The following is a 25821-nucleotide window of genomic DNA, read 5'->3' on the forward strand; positions in this document are numbered from 1 at the left end:
TGTTTCCTGTAGAGAATACAGATATATGATACACAACACAGATTCATATACCGATTTTACGAATTTGCTAATTAACATTCAAAATAGTAAGCTGGAATTATAATTTCAAGAAGCATCGCTCGTAAGGCCCAGTGAACTCAAATGATTTTTTAAATCGTTTTATCAGTTGGAGAATGGAAAGCATGTAAACGCTCGATGATTTCTATTTCTAATTACAAGTCCATTCCAAATTCCAAATTGATAAATAGCCAGACCTCTCAAACCTCTTGCTCTTCGAGGGTTAAAAGAAAATAACCTGAAGTCATTTTCGACATTGATTATTGCATTGCAATGTATAGGTTAATTGAAGTTCTCATTTTTAAACAGTATTTAACCAAATACATATTTATATTTGATTTAACCTTATTAACTCACATAAATTGCCAAAATAATTATTATCCCTTTTCTTAAATAATGAACCAAAAAGTCCTTATAATTTATATTATAGAGGGACTTTGAATGAACCATATCTAACTATCTACAAAATTGGCTAGCAACTCTGCATCCAAACGAGCAAACTGGGCTGTCAGCTGTTTTGGTTCATTGCTTTCTCGTTCCCACGCTGAAGAGCTTTGCATTAGTTCTCTTTCTTTCTTTGTTCGCGTTTGGTTGATCGACTGCGTTCACAAGCTGCTTCATAATAATTTTATTTTTCTTGCTATCCATTTTGAAAAGCAAAAGTCTGATATTTCGCTGCGCGTAAAACGAAGAAAAATTTCCTTCCGAAGGTGAGAGTTTTCGGTTTAATTTTAGTGTGAATTGTTAGCTAGCGTGTTGGGGAATGTTTTGCGACAGTTGGTGAGGTCGAATGGGTGTTTAATGTTCGAAATTCGTGAGGTGAAAAATTCATTTTTTCAACCTCAGAACGGTCTGTGATGGTGCTTCCTGCTTCCTTCGTCGTTTTTGCGTGTTGCCCTCTTGCTGTGTTTCGGTTGCTGTCTCGCTCGTGCTTAGTGTTTGCTCCATATCATCATTAGGGGCGAAACGCCATCAGCGTCTCGTTCGTGATTATTATTGGAATCGAGAGTGTTGTTGAATTTGTATGAATGAGTGGACAGATTGTAGGCATAAAAACGAGTTACAATCGGTAATTGATTAATTAGATCGCCTGAAAATCCAAATTGTCGTATACTTGGAAAATCAACCAGTTGTTTGCGTCCTCCTGCAAACAAAATAGTAAAAATCTTGAGTTTCTCTACAGTTGTCACAACATAAAAACATTGAAATTTAACGAAATTTTGTGTTTCGCTGCTGTTTAAAATTGAATGCGAGTTGTATTTTTCCAAAATGCACGTTACTATGAGCCACTGTTTGCTTGAATCGTAATTGCAAACAGCAAACTAACATTTGTACAATTAGCAAAAGCAAAAAAAAACGTCGATTTCGGAACTGCGCGATTGCAACAAAATCCCTCCACTAGTGAATGGTAACAGCCTGAGCAAAAACGAACCGCTGACGTTCGATGTTTACAAATAATTCCGTCTTCGCGAATTTGTCATGATTGTCGGTTGTGGGCAGGCAATGCAATATAATCGTCATCGACCGTCGAACGGAGAAAAGAGTGCACGAACAAAGGATCGACTAGCCGTAGACGTGGTGTTTGGTGTCGCAGAAAACTTGCGACCGTGTCTCGTTTGGAAAGTAAATAGGAAAGTAGAAGTTGTGTTGGGCGCTGTGCTCAATCGGCACGAGAAACAGCTGATGACCGTAAGTACTCTAGTAATGCTAGCGATGATGAATATAAGTGATCGGTGACGACGAAAATGTGAGATCTATCGCATTCATTTTCATGTAAACACTTCTCCGGAAACGTGCGGTTTGAGTTGTTTTACAGCTTGGAAAGCAATGCGAAGTTGTGTTTATTTTTGGTAACTGTTGTCTTTATTGTTTAGATTTTGATAAGCAGATGGCTCGAGTTCGATGGTTTACTTATAATTACAATGATGCAATATTTTGAATTGTTTTCGTTAGATTTTGGTTTAGTGTCGATAAGAACAGAGGAATGAGTTCCTTCAGACGCATCCAGCTTAGTCTAAATTTTTTGTCTGTAGTTTTAATGTACTGCAGTAACATTTCTCTGAAAACTTCCTAAAAATTTCCAGAAACATATTAAAGAGAATAAGGCTTTGTTCAGAAAGGCAACTTCAAGAACGATTTATTAACGTAAAGAGATATTAATCTTCAGTTTTGATACGATACTCTAATTATTAATCATCGTGGGCGATTCCGGGTGTCCTGAATCGTGACCAGTTTACTTGATATAGGGCTGCAATGGTTAGCCTTTTTGCTCTGTCTAACCATGCATCTTGCTCGGTTGACCAATCTTGTCCAGGTTATGTGCTGAAAATAACTTTAGTTAGTCTCTCTTCCGGCTATCGTACTATACACTGTAATCTGCCGTAGTTGCGGTATCGCAATTTTCATACACTATGTATTGCTCATGATTCAAACACCTAAATTCACTTTCTATTCTGATCATTACACGGCCACTTTAATGTTTACCTCCAAACTCTTCGAATAATATTCTAAAGAAAACCATTGTCTTTAGATATGTGTTGGAAAATTGGTAGTAAGTTTTATAGTAACGTTGTAATAATTGAATGAGGAAGTAGAAAAGAGAGGTTCTTAATGTTACCGAAGACTACATATAAAGAAGACAGTTATCTCTTTTCTTCCCCCACATAAATGAGAAGCGACAGAAGTTACAGCATCTCTATTGTACGAAGGTAGCAAGTTCAATGTAAAAGTAATTGTGTGTACGTGTACTGCTCATAATCGCAAGTCAGTCCCATGTTCTATGGGATTCCATATCTACATGGGACTGACTTGCGATTATAGGCAGTGTATCACTATGAAAAGTACTACCTTTACCCGGAAGAGGTTTTCAAGCCACTATCTCCATGGTATTGCATGAAGATCCGTTTTGATCAGCCCTTTTTTATTAACAACTATTGAGACAATTTTTAACTGTTGTAACGGTTATCATGTATCATTATGGGGGTCCATATACACAGCTTTGGATGAAAGCTGTCGACACTATGTAAATAAACAACTCATGTGACTAGCTGCTGAGGCAAACACAATAGTCGATCAAATAAAACACTCTGGCAGGCAATTTGTTAGGGACACTAAACTCATTCAAGAGTTTTAATGTCGTAAAAGTGCTCAATGTGGAAATTTTCCGTAACCTAACTTTTTGGTCGGTTTCGACAGCATGAAGTACTGTCACTTTACGCTTGTCCGGGTGTGCCGCACACTCAGATGATTCGCATTTCAAATACCAAAATATCCTGCCTCTTGCGGTGGAAGACAAAATGTTAAGTAGCCAGATCGCTCTGAGCTTGCTCATATGACTCTATTCCACGCATTTCTAAACTTTCTACCTTTAGCTCCTTGCTCTTAGTTGAGTAGTGTCTGTAAATATTGAAAAACATACTTCACACCTCCCAGTCACTTGGTGAATTTTAGGCTGACAAAACGGAGACATTGACACCATCGGAATATATTGTTTCTCTTTTTTAAAATACGAAACTGTTACAATATTCTTTAGTCCCTAGACATAACCTCGTAACCCTTTCTAATTATTTTAGTATATATTTCGTTTAAGGGTGTCACACAGCGCAAAATTGAAAAAACCTGTTTTTGCATAGTCTGCATCTCCAAGATAAAAAATAGACTCAAGAAAGAATTTGCTCGAATTTGGTTTGGTTCGTTTGCTAGAAGCCATCAAGCGGATTTTCTTATGAGACAGATAAAATCGGCTCAAAAAAGCTGACAAAATCGGGAGCTGATAAAGGCTGTATATCAATTTCAGTCACATCGATCGAAATAGCACCTAACAAATATGCAGGCATTGCTGAAAATCGGAGATGCAGTTTCTACAAAATCAACTTTTTCGTGTCTGGGTATGAAAAAACTGCTTGCACGTACGGATATTCTAAATCTCACAAATATTTAAATTCTCAGTTCGCGTTAACTACGTTATTTATGGATTGTTGATGAAATCCGGTCGAAAAGCTGACAAAATTAGGGGCTGATTAAAACGGGTTTTCACTGCACAACGCATTATTTCTCCGGATAGATAAATCCGCCGTTGAATGAGCGAATGAGTTTATTACGGTATCCATTTTGCTCTATCAGACTTGCTGGCGCTATTCTAAAATACGACAAAAGAAGTCTATCATACTTACTTGTCGGTTTTCTTGGCAAATGAAGTGTATATTGTGACTCTTTTGTCGATTTCAACGATAAGAAGGTACAAATCGGATAAATTTTATCTGGAAAATTATTCTCACGCTATTTGTGCATTTGCGACTTATCTTAGCGCTGAAAAGTTGGACATCGGATTTTCTCCTTCCCGCTCCTTATTATTCTTCAATAGCTTAAAAGTAAAATGTTCATTTTGATTATTATTCTTGATTAGTTTAAAAGTTTTACTTTCAACCTAACTGTAACCTGTTTTTTTGGTTGTATACCATTTCCCCGAAAGCCATTTCCCAGAAAGCTATTCCCCAGAATTCCCTTGCCCAGAATGTACCATTCGCCAGGAAGACATTTCCCAGAATGTACCATTCCCTAGAAAACCATTATCCAGAATGCCCCATTCCCCAGAAAAGTAAATGTTTTATTCATTTATTGTGGTAAAGCCAAAGGTTTGCGCTTACCTAATTCAAGGAACTTATGCGGTGTTAAGCTGCTGTGGATGTGCCATCGAAAGCGGCGGCCTGTTTACTCGAACATAGGACTTGGTTCCTTCTTTCAAACATGAGCAGTTCTTTGAATTTGTATGCCAAGTAACCCTTGCAAGCAAACTTGTGATATTTTCGTCTGCTCGATTTATTCAAACATAGGTTTTGATTTTTTCTTTCGAGCTTTCCTTGAATCTATATTCAAATCGAAATGAAGGCACATTTTCACAAACGGTTTGGTGTGTTTTTAGATCATTTATCTTTATTTTGTATTGGGAATGCTTCGTACGCCAATGTACGATATACCCGCTTGCTCGGTTTATTCAAACAGTTTGCACTAAATACATTCGGTATTTTCATACCTTACGCCAAATGGTACTTATACCACAGAGTTACAGACATAATACTCGACAACAATTATTCGCCAATGTTAGCGGTCATTTTGAATTGAATATATTTTTAGTTGGGACTGTTATAGCATTTGCGATTATGGTGCCACTGACATATGCGAAAGCATACGGGGGATATACCAATTGTTTCTGGGCCTGAGGGTTAACTAATTTGTAAATGAGCAGTTGAAACCGTGAATAAAAGGTGTAGCTAGTGGTTTGGCCAAATTAGTGGAACGATATTTTGTAGGGAATTCATCATAGTGTTATGTCTGTTGGTCTGTGCTTATACTACACGACCGTTATGCCAAATGGCCAACTACTAAATAATGTAGTATGTCAGATGATGTTGTGCCAAAAGACTTCATGCCGAACAGGATAGTCTTGCTCAAAAGTTGGGACAATTCTTCAAGTGTTGTGTTGCACTGTTGGTACTGATAGTTTGTAATATGAATACATTTTATAAAACAAATCCCCTTCTTTAAAACATGAAATGTCATTTTGAGTTGAGTTTTGAAAGTTTATTTTTCAGATTTTAGAGATAGTGACACGGATCAAAGCTTCTTATTTGATGCGTTCCATTTATCGTATTCGAATGGCAAAATGATTGAAAACGTTCCTGCTTGACGGTCCCGGTTACAACGCAAATTCCGCCTTTAAAGCTACATATACAGAAAGCCTTCCAAACTGGATATTTCATAAAGAACTCCAATGACACTCCCCGCCTGTTTGTGACATCGGAGCGTTTTGAATTCCGCTAGAAACCAATAGCAACCCTTTTTGTCGTCGCTGCGGCTTTCGGCTTTCGATTCTCTACAACCCAGATCTTCTGGTTATTAAAAAAAAAACCTTGTTTTACATTGGTAACAGTTCATAAAATAATCTTCAAATGAAAAGTAACCTATCAAATCTTTGCTCGCGCTTTTCACAAACTCCAAATTAGCTAGATTGTTAAAAATGTCCATTTCAACTTTCACCAACGTAATTAAAGAGTTTCAGGTATGGGTTATAGGCAAAAGGTCTGGATTGGGAAGAAGCCGAAATCCGGAAGCCGCAACGATGACAAAAAGGGTGGTCAACGGTTTCAAGCGGAAGACTAACCGGACCCATTGGTAACGTCGTAGAGATCTGTATGAATAATCTGGCGGCATTTTCTTGGTAACCGGGGCCGTCAACCAGAAAGTCTGATATGGCCGTCATATGAATACGATCAAAATAAGAAACTTCGATCGTAGTCACTATCTCGAAAGACTACATAAACATTGCGCAAGTTCAAAAGTTCAATATCAAAACAAATATTTCAAAAAAGGAAACTCAAAGGAAAGGAAGGAAAACTCTTTTAGAAAATGTATTCAAATGAAAATAATCAGTACTGACAGTGAAACATAAAACTATAAAAATTGCCCTAGCTTCTGAACAAGATTACCTTGCTTGGCATAATATCGTTTGACATAAGACAATATATGGTAGTTGGATATTTGTCATAAGAGTCGTGTAGTATAGGAATAATTTACCATTTACTTTCGAGTGTATTTAGTGCCACATGTTTGAGTAAACCGAGCAATCGGGTGGATCGTACATTAACGTACGAAACATTACCAATGCAAGTGCACTCCTTTTGATTTTTATATAAATTGAAGGAAAGCTCGAAAGAAGGAATCAACACCTAAGTTTAAATAAACAGGGGAGACGAAAAGATCACAGGCGTGCCTGCAAGAGTTATTTGGCATAAAGATTCAAAGAACTGCTCATGTTTGGAAGAAGGAATTAATTCCTGTGTTCGAGTAAATCGGGTATACGAATGAATAACTGGCTTGTTTGCGAGGAGTCACTGGTTTCTGCGGCTCATCCTTAGCAGTTTAACACCGCATCAGTTTTTTGATTTATGTAATGTACAAAGTTTTGGTTTCACCACATAACCTTATTTACATAAGACTGTTTCATTCTTTTTGATCCTCGGAAACGGGCTCCCACTTTTTATGGTTTTTGCCAAATGGCAACTTGTATGTTTATATTATCAAATGAAACGTAAAAATACTGCTATTGTCTAATATTGCTAGCAGTGGACTCTTTGAGGGCAGTAAAATGGTTAACATTCTGAAAGATTGTTTCCAATTCAAAGCAATATGGGCGTTTTCCTCATCTTACATGTTTATGCATTGGTTTATTCTAGATGAGGCTTTTCCGAGAAAGAGTATATGCTGGAATATTGTTTTGTAGGAATTGTTGCTTTCTGGAGAACAGTTATTTTTGGGGAAAACACTTTGGTATTGTAGTTTCTTTCGAATGGTAAAGTCGTAGAACCAAATTTTCATTCCAATATTAAACACAACATGAATTGCAAATTCTTTATTTTAATTCGGAATAAATAATGTCATCTTAACTTCCGGTTTCAATACAATGCAAATCATTTCAAATGTGACCGAATCGAAAGAGAAGAATGTCGTTCGATGTAAGTGGGAATGTCGTTCGATGGAAAGTAAAACTTTTCTGGGGAATGACTTTCTGGGAAATGGTGCATTCTAGGGAATGGAGTTCTGGGGAATGGTACATTCCGGGGAATGACTTTCTGGGGAATAGTATATTCTGGGGGATGACATTCTGGGGGGTGGAATTCTGGGGAATGACTTTCTGGGGAATGATTTTCGGGGGAATAGTATACAATCGTTTTTTTGGCAAGAGTAGGACACTTATTTTTCCACTATTTTTCAGTGTGTGAATTAAGGGATTTGCGGTGAACGCTCTCCAAGCCTGAAATCCAATAACTAAAAAGATCATTGAAGAAAAATTTATTGTGGCGTATTTGAACGGATCGGTTTCTCAATAAAAAAAAATTTTCTTGCAGAAAACAGCACATTGACCAAAAAATTGAGCTTTGTGGCGTTCAAAATTTTAAACAAAACCGAAAAAGGAACCGTTACAGCACACAAGAACGTAAATACAAACAATTAAAAAATGATGGTCTGATGAATCGTTTTTGAAATAGCACATGCACCGCAACGGTACTTTTCAAAAAGCTTCATTCCGAGATAATTGCGTTTAAAGTTTTGTGTCCATTTCATACGTAGAAGAACCAGCGCGCTGCAAACGGCTGTAATTTAAAATCTAGTGTTCTGTTATGGATGAAATTTCGCACAGATATTTTTAAAAGCATGTACTTTTAGAATATTCATTTTTTTGGCTTTTTTGAGTTCCAACTTTGGGGACCATTCATAAATTACGTAACGCAAAAAAATGCCTAAAATTGACTCCCTTTCCATCATGTAAGAAAATGTCACAAATTTCTCTATACCCCCCTCCCTTATTACGTAACAAACTACGGGAAAACATTTTTGCCTTTCTCAATAGAAAGGTATCGCAATTGCTCTGAAACCCGACTTTTTAATGGAGGCCCGGAGGGCCGAGTGACATATACCATTCGATTCAGCTCGACGAGTTCGGCAAATGTCTGTGTGTGTATGTATGTGTGTATGTATGTGGGTGTGTATGTGCGTCTGTGTGTGTACGCGAACACAATCTCACTCACTTTTCTCAGAGATGGCTGAACCGATTTTCACAAACTTAGTCCCAAATGAAATGTTCAACGTTCCCATAGGCTGCTATTGAATTTCTTATGGATCCGATTTCCGGTTCCGGAATTACAGGGTGATGAGTACGATCACGCAGAACATGTCGAATTTAATAAATTCTGCAATGAATGTATAATGGTGAAAATTTTTCCAAAATGTGACTACAACTACTTCGATTTGTAGTACTAGGTCACTAACAGCCATTCAAAGTCTCTTTGGTCACATTGACCACCATCATCGGTTCCGGAAGCCTCGGCGGAAGTATCCAAATTCAGAAATTACATCGGTTTCTCGGAGATGGCTAGACCGAACCAACCAAACTTAGTCTCAAATGAAAGATGTTGCGTCCCCATAAATGGCTATTAAATTTTATCCCGATCCGACTTCCGGTTACGGATTGTGGCGTGCGATCACATAGCAAATTGTGATTCAAACCGAAACTCCGATGAAAGCAAAAAAGTTAAAAATTTCGCTAAAATGTCTCAAATAACTTAAATTTGCAGTTCTAGGTCACCGACGGCCAAACAAACTTTCATTGACTGCATTGACCACCATAAATGGTTCCGGAAGTGCCCGGGAAAAGCGGCCATCTTTCAAAACTAGCAAACTCATATCAGTTTCTCGGAAATGGTTGGGCCGATTTTCACAAACTTCCAAATGATAGCTATAATATACCCACAGATAAAATTTCCATGAAATTTCGTACGGATCGCTTATATGGTTCCGGAAATATACACTGAACCGTCCGGTCACATATGAAATTCCCATATAAGCCGGAACTCAAAATTTTTTTTCAAAGGGTGGACCCCATGAAATTTTAGAAATCGAATCGAGATTTTATGTTATAACAAAAAAAAAATTTTATGAAGATCGACTTTTTGGGACTTTGCCGATTTTGCACCTTTTTTCAGTTCAATATTACCGTGTCTGTTTTTTCTTTTACAAAATTTTAGAACTCGAATAATGATTTCTTTTCTTGTATATTTGTCATGTCATGTATAATAATAAAATGCAATATATGCATTTGAAACCTTTAATGAATATAAACAACGGAAACATTCTCGTGTTCATGTTTGAGAAAGGCACAATTGCACCGCTAGGTAGATTAAAACACAAAGTTAGATTATGAATCGCAGCGCCATACACTCGACCAACAAAAGAATTGTTATTTTTTATCCTACAGCAAGAAACGCGAGGCTCGAAAATAAAGAATCCTGATTCTAAATTATCTGAAGTGGTTTTGCCCGTTCAATATTGATTGATTTCAAAATCTTCTGTTAGCGAAGTGGAATGTTTATTGAAAAACAAAATGTGGCTTTTTTTATGTCCAGTTTCATAACATCAGAAACGTGGGGCTGCCCACGTGCAATATGTTAAAAATAACACTTGTATGACCCGTAGCTTAAAAATGGAGATAATTTTTTTGCGAAATACATTAGTTTAAGAATATCCCCTCTAGCAGGTTGATGGGATTGACGGTATTGCAAACATCATCACGCCACAATGGATTCAATAGAGTTCAATAGCGACTTTCGCTCTTTTTAGTTTCTAGTTGCACCAAGTTCTACTACTAGAGGCTAATTAGTTCACATGTTAATAATCCACCAATCATTATGACTACTCAGGATTTGATTTATATAAGAAGCCCGCTTCAAGATGTTGATTACAATACGCCTCGATAGTGGTGTATCGAGGAGAGCTGATATGAGCCTTTTTCTGTTCTATACCTTTCCTCTATTTACCCGCTCATAACCAAAAATGAACCAGTAACAAATAGATAATTGAGAAAGGATGTGCTATGTGTGGTGGTTGGCTATTCAACCCTACTAATGGTCTGAAATACTAATAGATCTTACATGTGATGACCATAACTTCGGCTGTATCTTGTACCTGTCTAATCTATTACGTCTCTCATATGTTGGCTTTTATTTCTTCTTTTCGAGTCCTATACTCCCATTCTACATCCGCTTTCAGCTAGGTCAGCAATGATGGTGATAGTGAACGTCTTAATAATCTCACTTTCTCAAACGCGGTTTCAAGCGGGAACCTACAAAAATGCCCTCCGCACGCGATTACGAAACGGTCACGTCCGGAAGTTTATCCTTGATCCTGGAAGCCTAGGTCCATGTCTTTAGCTGGATCAATATACGCTCATACCTACTAGACAACACGTCTCATGGCTGCATGACCGGGAACCACTCTCTGCCAGAATTATAACCGCACATCGAAAATTTGATATCAGACTCACGGTTCGCGCGACCATACACACGCAAATATGTTACAAAATCACGTCAGCGTACAAACGTTGGGGGTCTGGGTTAATTGGCATAGTCATTTGGCATAAGATCATTTGGCACAAGGTTATTTGGCATAATGGTCATTTGGCATAATTTTGAGAATTGATTACACTGAAGGTCATTTGGCATAACGTAAATTTGGCATAATTTTGAGAATTGATCACATTGAAGATCATTTGGCATAACGGACATTTGGCATAACGGTCATTAGGCATAACGGACTTTTGACATACAGTAATGATTCGATTATATCACGGCGGTGGTCAGCTATTTTCGTCCGCGTCCCTTATCACCTATTTTTATAAAGTGATTCATCAGCAGTGCTATCTTTGAAAATGAACCACCTTGGTTATGCAACTAATTTTTCCGGTCTTTTTTAAATGCAAATCATTAAGCAATCTTCATTTCGTTATATTCTGAATTGCACGTATTTTGTCGTATGTAATTTTAAATGTACTTTCATTTGATGGCATTGTAAGGGAACACGTATCCGCCGGTTGATGCTAATCGAGCTGACATTTCTTTAGACTGAGCAAACTAAGTTATTTGTTTGTTTAGTGTTTATTTGACCAACTAGGTAACGAATCCACTGGGTCTTTAATGCGTGTAGGAAATACGCATGGTCTTGTCTGAGTGTATGACTTTTGAATTATGTTGAGGATGGAGAATTGACAATTCGCAAGATCAATTCAAATCCAATTACCAATTTGCGGCAATCATTTCAACATAAAAAACAAATTTTTATAGTCATATATAATGGTTTACTTTTAGTCCATTAACTCATCAGTTAATTATACTGAGCTGAGAATAAGTACGTACTATTTGGAAACGGGGGGTGTTTGATTCGTGCATCATTAATATCGTTTAGGAACGCAGCATTTACTCGAACGAGGTGGAAAATTTCAAGTTACGGGATCACAATATGCTTAAGGACGATTTATAAATTCTGCCACGCTATTAGGAGGAAGAGATATGACTAATTATGACATGAATGGGAGGGAAGCACGTCATGTGCTTTGACGCAATCGGCCGTTTTACGCACGATTGCGCCATGTATATAGGAAATTCCATGGAACATGAACACTTTTGCAAGTAGCGGCATTAATGTGCTACTACAAAATGAAGGAAAAACTAAAATCATTTGATTCGTATTAGACCAAGGATAAAAATAACGTGGTAATATGACAGAGACTTAGTTAGTGTTGGGTAATCTTTGCGTGACATAATTTATGAATGTTCCACAATACCACTTTTAAACTCATTGTTTGCGGTCCATTTTACATTGTCGACAACACTCCCGACAGCCGGCTGTTCGGAGTTCAAGTTGTTTTCGATGAAAAAATTTCGATAGACGATTACCCAGAGTTTAAACGCCTAGAACATTTACGTATCCTTCAGTCAATAAACTATTCAAACATCTTATGCACGAAAGTATATTCTCAGTCGCATCGCTTGCTTGAAGCGAATCCTGACTAACAACCCACCCACTACCCAATCCGTGGTACTTATGGGAGTGTCACTGAGTCGGGGCCTTCCGTTAAGTAAGTACCACATCAACACTTCCTTTCTCATCCCAAGTTACGGTAAAGATGGTCGTGGCCCGCAATGGTGGCTCTCAGGCGAAATTCTCGCTTGGACTGGATCAATTGTTATTCCCAAACAATGCTCCTCAAGTAGTCTGGCTGGAAATGAGAGTCATCAGTCTGCAATCTACGAAGTATACCGTGCTTACGCAACGCAACGCAACGCAGTAATGATTCGATTATATCACGGTTGTTCTGTATTTTAGCGTGATATATTTGAAGCGTGATATATTCAAAACAAAACAAAAAAATACATTTAAGCATTAACCCATGCATTTCTATAAACAAAAAGCCATAAAAGTTAAAGTTAGTCAAAAAGAATTAATCACAGTAGGGTAATGAGCCTATTTTGGACATGCTTCCATTATCACACTACCTATTTGAAGCCGTTGGTTACAGCAGCGTCTGCCATCTTTGTTCAACGCATTGAGTTAAATGGTATGGCATCAGCGGATATTTTTCCCCACACAACTTCATTTTACGTATCCAGTACCTTTTCTTAAAATTGTTGAACTACCCAAAACTAAACTTGAAGGAATCTGGCACGATAAAGTTTTTGCCAAATATCTTGACTATTAAAATCAATGTATTCGAAGAGACTACGATTCATTCCTTGTTATATCAACATTCATAAAAATAGTTCCATCTCCAATTCTTGTTGTTATATTTCCAAAAGAAAAGTATTCACATCAATTCAAGAGAAAATGCATATCTCGGCATACCTACCATATTTTGCGTATTTTGTTTTACTCATTATGTTGTTAGATTTTCCTGCGGATAACTAACAATTAAGCGAATAAAAAAGAAGTCGAATTTTTTATCCGGTACGCCAGGCACCCGCTTTAGGATACGGCAAATGAGTTACGAAGAATTTCGAACAAAAATTGGAATCGGTCGAAAGATATTTCGACAATAGTGATTACAACAACGTTTTTGGTAAAACATGATTTCGAGATTATTCACGTTTAAAGTTTTTCGCCACGCCCTCCGCCCACTGAACAGTGCTATAACTTTGCTTTTACTGCTTAGACCTCTATAAAAATTTGAGATACTTTCTTAAGAATTTATACTTTAAGATGAAAGAACAAAAAGTTCGACTTCTTGACCGACCTCGTCATACATAAACCCTTAACGAAATAGTCCGAAACCCACTAATAGGCTCATTACCCTACATGTAAATAATCAAATTCATTGTAAAAATATATCAAAAGTGCCAGGACACAACATTTGGCTTAACTGGATCAAAATGTAGTATGCTTTTTCTATTTTTCAAAAAGCGTGATATAATCGAAGCAAAACCGTGATATAATCGAGGGTGATATAAACGAGTATTGATATAAACGCATAGTGATATAATCGAAACATTACTGTATCGGACATTTGGCATAATTTTGAGAAGTGATCACACTGGAGGTCATTTGCCATTTTTTCAATTACAGGGGAAACACATAATTTAAAACTGTTCGAGAGGGCAGGTAATTCGCCATAAATTTAAACCGTGCTACTGCTGAAGGTCTCCGTACACATATTTTTATGTTAAGGAGAACAGTAATTTAGCATAACGGTCGTTTGGCATAGGTATATGTAGTGATAAAGTTATTCATTACCAGGATGTTTTTTGAGTATATCCTTTCTTGTATATATTATGTATTTTGATTGCATGTTGACAATAACGTTCATCGTTCGAGGGAAAGTTAGTTATGCAGTTGTTAGCAGCTGACATGTTGATCACATGTTTGAGCATAACGGCAACTACCTAAATATTCAAATGACTTTAAATAAGTTGGTTTACCAATAGTACTTAAATTGAACTTGAATTAAAATTAATTAGATTATTCTTTACCAATTAATTGAACAACATTTACGACTAGTGCGGCTACGCCACATCGCTTCAAGTCGCGTGCTGTCCGACATCGCTGTCGCTCCGTCGGACTTAAACTAATTTATAGCCCCTATGTTGGAGTTATCCGGGCAAACGAGTGGATCACAGGTTTGCTTGCGAGGGGCCGCCGCTTCCGACGGCGGATGCGGCCACCTCGTCCAGCGGATCCTCAGCGGCTTTGCGCCGCTTCGGATCCTTGGTCTCGGTTGTGCGGCAAAGCCACATTGCACTTGCTTCGCCCGAAGTGCTATATGTAAGTTCATTCAATAAATCATCGTTTGAGAAACGTGACGAAATCCACAAATGATAACACACATTCGTATGCTATGCCAAATGACTTTCAGTGAGATCGCTTAGCAAAACTATGCCAAATGTCCATTATGCCAAATGTCCATTATGTCAATTGTCCATTATGCCAAATGTCCGTTATGCCAAATGACCTTCAGTGTAATCAATTCTCAAAATTATGCCAAATGACCATTATGCCAAATAACCATTATGCCAAATGTCCATTATGCCAAGTGACCATTATGCCAAATAGCCGTTATGCTAATTGTCCATTATGCCAAATGATCTTATGCCAAATGACTTTATGCCAAATGGCCCGCTCCCAAACGTTAGAGCCCCTCGCGATTTTCCAAGCAACCTACGCCCACGAACTCGCAAACATGATTACACCCCGGTGATAAGGTGAACGTCTAATCACACATAAACTTACCAACGCGATCTCAAGCGTCAACATTCAAACTCCCGCGCTCGCGCCATCATGAGTCGGCATCGTCCGGAAGTCTCTATCCTCGGTACCAACAGTCTAGGTCCATATTAATTAATAAAAAAAAACAAAATGGAAAAATTAAGAAAAAATAACTCCCATATCCACTAGACAAAACGTTCCATGGCGACATAACGGGAACTCTAGCAGGGTTGTTAATGCGATACATTTTTCACGATAATTTATCGACGTTACTCGTTAACGATAATGTATCGTCATCGGAAATTCCGTTAACGATAACGTATCGTCGCCTTCATCGCCATCGTCGATAATTGTATCGTCGCTTTCATCGTCATCGTCGGTTCATCGGTTATCGCGATACATTTTGCGTTACTTTCTAGTTTATTGGAGTTGAAGTTGATGCGGTTAACTTTCAATTGTTTAGAAATAAATACCTATTGAAGGACATGTTGTTGGCAGTTGAAAATCAATAGTTTTGGACATTTTCTATGCACAGCGGGGTCTGACGATGCGTCAAAATGAAATTATTTCAACTTTTCGGGAAAATGTATTATGTTGAAGGGAAAGTTGTTGGCAATTGAAAATCAATAATTTTGGACATTTCAATACGCAGAAGGGTCCGATGATGAGTCAAAATTGAATTTTTTCAACTTTTCGAGTAAGTTGGTGCACAGAAGAGTCCCAGGTGCACAGTGTTTCCAAGCGGCAAAAAGGTGATCAAAATTGTTTTGACCATGAAGAAAACAAATTTTGAGCTATTGTGCGATTAGTAATTTTTAGCACGCAAAAACATATATTGAAAAAACTACTAAACCACTATTATTAGGCCATTCACAAATTACACTACACATTTAAGTCGTGTGGTGATTAACAGATTTTATTATAATTTTGATTTAAACCAGAAGAGTTCGGATTTTGAAAAGGAGAATATACATATTTCCAATGTTTGATTTCCTTTTCTAGTTAAGAAGCTTTTAGCCCCCTCCTCCGTTTCTTCGCTCCACTATGTAGCAAGATGCTTCATGCTTCCTTCTTTTACCCTTAAATTTGTAGTGTAATCTATGTACTGCCTCAGAATAGAGTTTTATTCGTTTTTTGAATACAGTGAAGACCCGTTTTTATCAGCCCCTTGGCGAATTATAGGCTGATAAAACGATGGCATTGACGAAATCGGCACATATTTTTGCTGGTTCTGAAGAGACGAAGTCGAAACGCAAACACCTGGACTAACATATTTTTTTTCTTTCTTTTTAATAAACCGGAGCAGTTAAAATATTCCATGCGGCTTCCATACCAAAATATTGCTTTTTGGGCACTAAAACATTCGATAACTTCTAAGTTGTAAGAGATACAAATAAACTTACATTATAAAAATTCTGTATTTTCTTATGCTGAGCAACATCTTGGAACATTTTGAAATTCTACAAAATTACCAGGAAAAGTATTTTGAAAAAAAAACAATTTTCAGGGGTATATCAAAAAAATCTCCACAAATGTAAATTAAAATCGACAGATAGACACATAGTCTCTTCAGCGAAGTTAATACTTAAGATATTCTCAACAACTTTGCCAAAGAAAGTTTTTTTTTATTTTCATAAACATAAGCAAAAACTTTCTTCTCAGCTTTAGAGGAATTAATCACCCAACTAATACTTTTTAAATGCAAAAAATATAAATAAACTTTGCTGAAGACACTATAACTAAAAATGTTTTTCGTGGTTCAAAGAATTTCTTTCACCTTTTTGCCAATTTGGATCCTGGTGTGAATTGAAAATGTCTAAAACTATCGATTTCCCTTGAATATAAAAAGTTCGCGAAAAGTTAAAAAAAAATCTATTTTGATGCACCGACGGTACATTGAAAATGCCCAAAACTATTGATTTTCACTTACCAATAACTTCTTCAATATAACAAACTTTCCTCAATAGTTGAAAAAATCCATTTTGACACATCGTCGAACCCCCTGTGTATTGAAAATGTCCAAAACTATTGATTGTCAACTGCCAATAACTTTCCCTTCATTATAAAACTCTCCCGAAAAGTTGACAAAAAACTCCATTTTGACATATCGTCGGACCCCCCCCCCCCCCCCCCCTGTGCATAGAAAATTTCCAAAACTATTGATTTTCAACTGCCAACAACGTGTCCTTCAATAGTTATTTAATTCTAAACAATTGAAAGTTAACCGCATCAACTTCAACCCCAATAAACGGGAAAGTAACGCAAAATGTATCGCGATAACCGATGAACTGACGATGACGATGAAAACGACGATACAATTATCGACGATGACGATGAAGGCGACGATACATTATCGTTAACGGAGTTTCCGATGACGTTGACGGGTGGTTAACGTTATCGACGATGACGATTAATTATCGATTAACAACCCTGAACTCTAGTGATATGGGGTAACTCACTCCCTATCAGAATGTGATCCGTACACCGAAAACTAAATGAATGACGGTCCGCGAATATGTTAATGGCCGCAGGGTTTCAAAATCGAATTTAACAAGCGAAGTCACATACACGCGAGCACACGCGACAAACACGTCGACATACGAACGCTTAAGCCCTTCGCGATCATCCACACATACCTATGCCCGCGATCGCGCATACTTGATAACACTTCGGTAATTATGTGAACGTTTTAGTACATACGAAGTTACAAACGCGGTCTCAAACGCGAACCTGCAAACGCGCGAGATCATGAATCGGTCACGTCCGGAAATCTTTGCTCTTCATTCTACCAACATAGGTCCATACATCCAGTTGGACTAATCAAAAAATAATGCTCATATCCACTAGACCACACGTTCTACTGCGACATGACTCGGAACTCTAGTGATATGGAAGAACCCACTTCTAGAATCTGATCCGTTGACGAAAAAATAAGTATCAGATTCACGGTCCGCGCGCGATCCTTCTAGAACACACGCGAATATGCGAAAGGCACACGGTTTTAAAATAGAATTTATGCACGAAGTAACATACACGTTAGCAGACGCGACATACAAACGCACATGTGATCGAGCACGTTAACGGACAAATGCTCGAGCCCCTCGTGATGATACACACGATCGCGAAGTCTCTACGCCCGCACATACCTGAACTGTACCGGTCTACACGACCCGCTTCAATTAGCCTAAAGCAGTGTTTTAGTGGAAGCCATCGCGTCTGCAATTGTAGTATGTGATTTTGACGGGGAGCCCTTCCGAGAACCTAGCTCTACAGCTCCAGTAGGACAACCCTCGAAAAAAAAAATCACTAAGGTTCATAAGCTTTTTCTACGATAAATGACGCTAAAACGAAGGATATTTGAAAAAATCATACTCGCACTAGTTAGTAGAACACGGATTCGCTTGTATTAGAATTGACCAACTTGGAAACCCTGTTATCCATGATTAGGTGAGATAATACACGATTCTGTCTTGACACTATAATTAAGAAATTATATTACAACAATTAGTCTTGCTCCCTCGTATATTAAAAAGACTAGACCCGCTTATGGCAATTAATAACAAGCAATAGTACAGAAATAAGGAAATGGTTTCAGTAGTCCTTGAAAGCACTCGTTCCACGCACCGGTGTTATGTTCTACCCCGTCTACCCGTTGAAAAGAAGCATGAATCAAACATATGGGTCAGCGATAAAACGCTTATCAGTTCTACCATAAATAGACTCTTCGGTCTCAATCTATCGTGGTGTGTGCTTCATTTGATTACCGTATTGCAAGGAATCAGATTAGTGCAAGTTAGGTGTGTACGTACATACTCGTGTACGGGTGCATCTAGCGCGTATGCATTGGTGAGACCCTTGGCGATAAATAGTCCGTTTTGTAGTTATTTTTTATCCTTTGCCATTACGATGCACCGCCGGTAATCGTTCAGTTGTACCTGCTCCAGTGAGTTTGAACAAAGGAAGACAAAACGCCGGAGTGCGTTTTGTGAGTTATGAGCAAACCTACCTTACCTCATCTTCCTACACCGTTGCACTGCGTGTGAGAATACATGGAAAAACAAAAATCTTGCGCGTGTGAAGCATATGATTTTTGTTGTCTGCTAGCGAGGCTGAATGGTATCATCATCAACATCATCATGATGAACAACAACCCGCGCAGTCAGCGGAGGTGATTGACGTCTTAGAAGTTGGCAAGCCGGCTAGCCGTGTGAACTTCTTACAGGAAATAGTATCGAACGACAATTAACGGTGAGTCTGGAGTTTTGTTCGTGGAATGGAGACTATACGTGTCTCTATTTACTTGAAGGTAAAGCTGATAAACGTGATATCCTATGTCCGGTATTGTTCAGTTTTAATTGGGCCGGGATGTTTTGAAATCATGCTTCTTCGCTATACGTTGTACAGAAGCGGATCGTTCGATGTTATTATGGGTCTATTTGTTGGAAATAGTTCGGTGGCTATGCATATTGATTTTGGTATTAAGACAAAGTACAACATTGTACTTTGCACTATATGACAGCTACTACAGTAGTGAGTAATGTAGTTTGTTTCTTTTTTACAGGTACCAAAAAAGCACCAATATATGTAGGGGACGAAAACTGCAAATATACAAACACATTCGTGTGCTTCTCCATGGCTGCTTTGTACAGATAGTGATAATGTACAGCCTATAGCAGCAGAAAGTGAGAGGTAGAAAATTTAGGGATTACCGCCGACAACAAAAATAGAAAGAGGAATAGATACAGGCAGTTTCGTCGTTCCCCTTTTCTTCACCGCTACCATTACTCACTAGTGCTATTCACCGGATGGAAGATAAGTGGTCATCGCGTTTTAACCTCATTCTACATTAAGGCCTCAAGAGGTGGCCCAGTGGCATCCTGTCTAGCTACAACGTCTTGTAGAAATAAATGCACGCGACTGTATTCTATCTGGGAACGGCGTAACAACAACTTCAACGAGCACCATCTGCGTGAAACCATCGCGTTGCAAACGCCTTCAATGCCTCAAAACGTTTCGTGGTAGTTTCTGTTAGTTGAAGGCCTATTGACCGAATCGTGTCATCTTTCGGAACTGTAACGAAAGACAAAACTGAACTGCAAAGATGTTGTACGTTTTTCATGTCGATATTGGACGGATGCTGACGTTTGAGATGAGCAAAGCACTTGAGAAGTAAGTCGTATTATTAAGATAGTTTATTAAAAAGTGAAACTATCTTTTTTGTATCCTCCAGTGTCCGTTCGCTAAAGGAAACCATTGATCGACATCATGGTATACCGAGTAGCAGTATTGTGCTGCTCGTTAGTGGCGGTGAGATGTTGCTGGACAACAACCGAGTGTGCAACTATACGGCCGGGACGGACACTAATCCGATCTACATGTTCAGTACGAGTTTGCTGGATGCTAAGAATCAGCCACAACCGTGGCCTAGTATAGAGGCTGGTAAGTTACGTGTCACTTGTAGGAAAGTAGAAAAAATGGTGATGGGTATTCAACATTTCAATAGGTACGTAGAGGATGATGACGCAGGATATGCACTCATCTTTTAAACATCTAAAATGATGTTATAGCCAAACTCTTGTTTTATGAATATATGTATCATTTGTATACTAGAGCTTCAAACTCGGGAATTTATTTCCCGGAAATTCCGGGATTTTGCTATTCCTGGGATACCTGAATCCCATTATTTTTACTACTTTTCGGAACTCGGGAAAAGAATGACGCTATAATAATCGAAAGAGAAAGTAAACACAGAGAGACACTCATTTGCATTATGTCCTTTTCACATGTTTATCGAGAACTGGTTCAAGGATTAATTATTTTTTTATTTCGAAACTGTGAGCAAATGTAACAATCTAGATGATAAGTTAGAGCTGTTTCAAGACCATTCAGCTTCGAGTATAGAGTTCCATATGATAAAAATGATGAAGCATCACTTCACAATATGGTTTATTTCAACATATCAAGTTTTCATCTACGGTTTTTAAAAAGATTCATAATGTAATAGTAATTCAATGAGAAACAACTTATTATATGGCTAGTGGCGTCGACAAATAGTAGAACATTATTTGATTTACACAATGTGGAAAATAAATGAAAACAATTATATGTTGTCGATTCGATCATTGTTTGTTTGTACTACCATATGATTTTTGGAGATCTCTTCTCTCAGCTCTAGAGCTAAAATTGTTTCGGACAATGCTAACTGAAATCGGGTGTGAATGAGTCGTGGATCCGGCTTACTACTTACATTTGGCCTGATATTACGCTGTTATTTACGAAATAGTTGAAATATGCCAATATAATATATTTATAAATTGAATTTTGTTATTGACGGGACTTACGTAGTATGTGGATTGGAGCGCGACAAAAATTAGATTCCAGTTCCGAACAACTTTTTAGGTACCATTTGGATCCTAGAACAACTGTGCAAATTCTTAGCCCGATCCCTGAAACTATATTTTTGCGCCCACTGTTTAAAGCTGGGATTTTGCACGGAAAAATTAACTTTCAAAAAATAATTCCTCCAGGAGTCGCCCATTATTTCCTAAAAATAAATCGTTATTTGGCTTTTATAGAAAATTTAACAAAGAAACAAAGTCTCGAAAACCACGAAACGATCTGACGCTTGAGCAAAAAGTTATTAAGCAAAAACTAATTGATGCTCTGACGATTGATAAAATATTCATTTTTTCTAGCACCACAGTTGTTGGTTTTCCAATTATACGAAATTTTGTTTTGATCTTCTCTTAATGTGTCCAAATCATTTATCTACACTGTTTGGCCACTCCGCAAGAATGTTGAGGGATAAATTGAGGCTTCTTTTGTACATAATACGAGAAAGTTAAAAAAATTGTATATAAGTGATGCTGTGAAAAGTAAAATTTTCATCAATATTCAGGGCATTAATCGGTTTTTGCTTAATAACTTTTTCCACAAGCATCAAAACGTTTCGCGGTCTTCTAGACTTTGTTTTCTAGACAAATTTTTTATTAAAATCAGACATCTATTTATTTTTAGTAGGTAACGGGCGACTCTTGGAAGAATTATTTTGCAAAAGATGATTTCCCCATACAAAATCCCATGTAAACATTAAGCAGTGGGCGCAAAAATATAGTTTCACCGATCAAGCTAAAAATTTGCAGTGTTGTTCTAGGAGCTAAATAAGACCTAAAAAGTTACTCGGAGCAAAATTTTATTTTTTCATTTAACCATGTCCCACTCTAATGTGGATACGTCCAGTTAAGTGTTATTTTCAAGTTCAGTAAGCAGTATTTACAACATTCCATATGTGATAAAACTGCATACAGTCGACATCCTACTTCGGAATACACCACAGTTTTTCTTTCAAAAAATATATTACATGGCCGAGTCTTCTGTACCGGTAAATTACATTAAGGTTAATTAATTCGTGATCCTCGTGTCCTTTGCAGTAGGAATAAAAAGAGCAGTTCTTCGTTATTGATTATACGTTATTACCTTTATGCACTCGTTTATTGTGAGGTTTCGCATGTTTTTCAATCCAAATGTACCACTAATCTGGTTTGTTTGCAAACAATCCCAATTGCTTTTCCCTTGTTCTAATATGGTTCACATCCACCCGAAAGTCATTTACCCGAATGTCGTTTGCCCGAAAGCTATTTACCCGAATGGACCATTCACCCAAATGTCATTAACCAGAATGGACCATTTACCCGAACGTCATAAACCTGAATAGACCACTTGCCCGAATACCATTAGTCCGAATACCGCATTTACTCAAACATAATATAAAATCAAATCCATGCTGCTTATAAGACCATTTACTATTGTTTAAATTCCAACAAAAGGAAAAGAAAATATAAATACTGGTGTCCAACAAGCTAGCATGGTTCGGTAGGCATTTTATCAGCTTTTGTTGCTTTGGTTAGTTCATAAAATATCGGATAGTGAATCTATTTTTCGGGGTTTTGCAATCGAAGAATTGCATATCGCATCGTGTTGCTCATATCAGTGCCATTAAAAATCAAACATCACCATGCACCCATCATCATCATGCTCTATACCAATACCGCCATTGTGAGTTCGGAAACTACGTAGAATAAGAAAATTATTAGCGACATCATCATCGTCATCTCCATCGCTTAAGCCACCGCCAGCTAAATCTCAAAAGGAGTTTGACGCCTAGAAAACAGTTTTGAGCATACCTTTGTCTTAATCATTGATGCATTCCCCATCATTCCCGTCACCGACTCTGGGTATTGACTGGAACAATATTCGTTCGCGGAATTAACATCAATCGTCGGTTGCTAGAAACATAAGAGTTGATTTCTTCTTTCGAACTTGAGCAGTTATTAAAATTTGTATACCAAATAGCCCTCGCAAGTAAACTGGTAATCCACTTGTTTTCCCGGTTTACTCAAACTTAGGAGTTGATTCCTTCTTTCAATCATGAGCAGTTCTTTGAATCTGCATACCAAATAGCTCTCACAAGCAAACTTACGCTTACTAAAAATAAGGGTTGATTATTTTTTTGACTAAGAGCAGTTATTGAAATCTATACCCCATAGCTCTCGCAAATAAACGAGTGATCCACTCATTTGCCCGGTTTATGCTAAATTATGGGTTGATTCCTTCTTTCAACCATTTCTATGAATCTGTACTGAAATCGAAATGAATGCACATTGTGACAAGTTTTTTTCGTACCATAAACTGCCCATGATCGCATATTCTAAGGGATTTTTATCTTTATGGGACTGATTTGCGATTATAGGCAGTAAACATTGACCATCGTTCGAAACGACCGTTATGCCAAATGTCTTTCAAAGCATATTGCAACTGGTCTACAACCATATAATTTCTTATGCCTAACTGATTATAGGTTCTGTCAACAATCAGTAAACATGAACAACGGCGTATTATTCAACGTCGGCCACGTCGCGAACTACAGGAATGTGATGATTTGAAACATCGATGAACGTTACAGTAAAATATTGGACGGAGAAGTTTTTTCAAAAATCAAAATTGACTGATTATGGTGCTATTCTGATTTTTTCGTCGACGCAACATTTAACTGGTATAGCAACTACTACCACAGGCAACAATGTGCATAATGGATGGAATATTCAGCACAGATCTATGTTGTTGATTTGCGCAGCTCTTTACCGTCCGCGGAAGCGTTGACGAAGAAATTTGTCGTCCATTAGCGTATATGTTATTACCGAAAAAGAATGAGGTACATATGATCGAAGACTGCATATCAAGAAGACTGGAAACTCCGTCGAGAATCTGGAGACAGTAACAACAACGCCACTTTCGGGTAAAGGTAGTACTTCCCATAGTGATGCACAAACACATATATACACTTTTACCTTCCTCCAATAGAGGTGCTGTAACCTCTGTCGCTTCTCGTTTGTATGAGCGAAGGAAAGAGATATCAGTCTTCTTAATATGTAGTCTTCGATATGATACAGCATTCTGTGCGCTTATAGAAATAGCTAGTAAACGTCGCTGTGAATTCGACCTCCACTACATAACATTGGATTTCGAGACAGCTGTTATTAACTTTGCTAGAAGAATTATGCCCGGTGCTGCCCTTCACGAATGCTTCTAAACGAAAGCTTTTTTCAGAAAACTAAAACAACTTGGTCATCAGGCAAAATATTCGAAAGCTCACCGAATGCAACTTATTAACAAATAAGGAGTTGCCTTAAGGACTTCTTGCCTCATCAACATTTTCCAATGGCATTCGTAGAATTGAGGTAAAGTTGTCCAAAGGCTCCCGATACGTAGAATCGATACTGGCATCGAAAGCAAGTACTGATACTTTCGATATAATTGTAGTCGTAGTATCGATACTTCAATGTAACGCCATACGATTCTACATTTTTACAGCATTGGTCCCACTCCTTTGTTGTTGGATCTAGTCGACGATTCTGTCGGAAGTTGCCCACTCACGTTACGCCAGAAAAGATAAACAATAAATAACTAGAAGATCAGAAAGTCTCATGGACTGTCTAATAATGTTCGCAATGTTTGCAATCGATTGATCATCCATCGTCTACTCGATTTTTTTCAACGAATGCGATCGGTGCTAGCAAACCTAAGAACCTTGACGAACTCAAAGCTTATATATGAGCTGAAATTGCTGCGATTAAGCCCGAAATGCTTGTCATGCAAAATGCCCGCAAAAGAGCTGCTTTGTGTGTCTCAAATAGGGGCGGTCATTTAATCAACGTTGTATTCTAAACCTTGCTTATAATAAATTGCATACAATATCCTAAAAAACTTGTTTATTTGCGAAAATCGGCTGAAAAATGACGGAGTTGTTCAATGTTGAAAAAGAATACATCCAGCTGTACACTAGTGGAAATTATATTTTTGGTAGGAAATAAGCTAACCAAAAGGTTTCTCGATGACCACTCTTTCACCCCACTTTGTGGTGAGTTTTCGAAAATGTGCCGAAAAAGATTCCTAGGACCTTCAATAATGTGGAAGGCTGGCGCAATAAATGGAACGGTTTGTTAAACCGTGGAAATCCTACATTCTATGGTGTGTTGAAGCAACTGCAGCTCGAAGGGAAAAACCGCTAGTACGGACGTTTTACATACACTGCAAGCGGAAACAACAGCTAAAAGATCTGAAAAAAAAATCACGGAGGGAACTAAAACTGGAAACACTAGTTAAATCATACTCCAGGTGATT

General features: G+C 37.8%; 1 protein-coding gene across 7 annotated transcripts in view; it reads left to right on the forward strand.

Annotated features, from left to right (window-relative positions):
- The first annotated feature begins 612 nt into the window (after window positions 1-612).
- The window catches only part of LOC131682485 (RB1-inducible coiled-coil protein 1), an 84597-nt gene continuing 59388 nt past the window's right edge, over window positions 613-25821 (forward strand). For 5 of the 7 annotated variants that reach the window (XM_058963981.1, XM_058963984.1, XM_058963978.1 and 2 more), the window contains exons 1-3: window positions 613-767; window positions 19703-20310; window positions 20372-20580. In XM_058963981.1, the coding sequence (XP_058819964.1) occupies window positions 20243-20310; window positions 20372-20580 (277 nt within the window). In that variant the 5' untranslated portion in view covers window positions 613-767; window positions 19703-20242. Of the gene's footprint in view, window positions 768-1262; window positions 1747-19364; window positions 19390-19702; window positions 20311-20371; window positions 20581-25821 lie in introns of those variants that run through there. The other 2 variants (XM_058963979.1, XM_058963980.1) reach the window with 2 other exon arrangements.

Source organism: Topomyia yanbarensis, chromosome 2 (genome assembly GCF_030247195.1).
Source record: "Topomyia yanbarensis strain Yona2022 chromosome 2, ASM3024719v1, whole genome shotgun sequence".
NCBI lineage: Eukaryota > Metazoa > Arthropoda > Insecta > Diptera > Culicidae > Topomyia > Topomyia yanbarensis.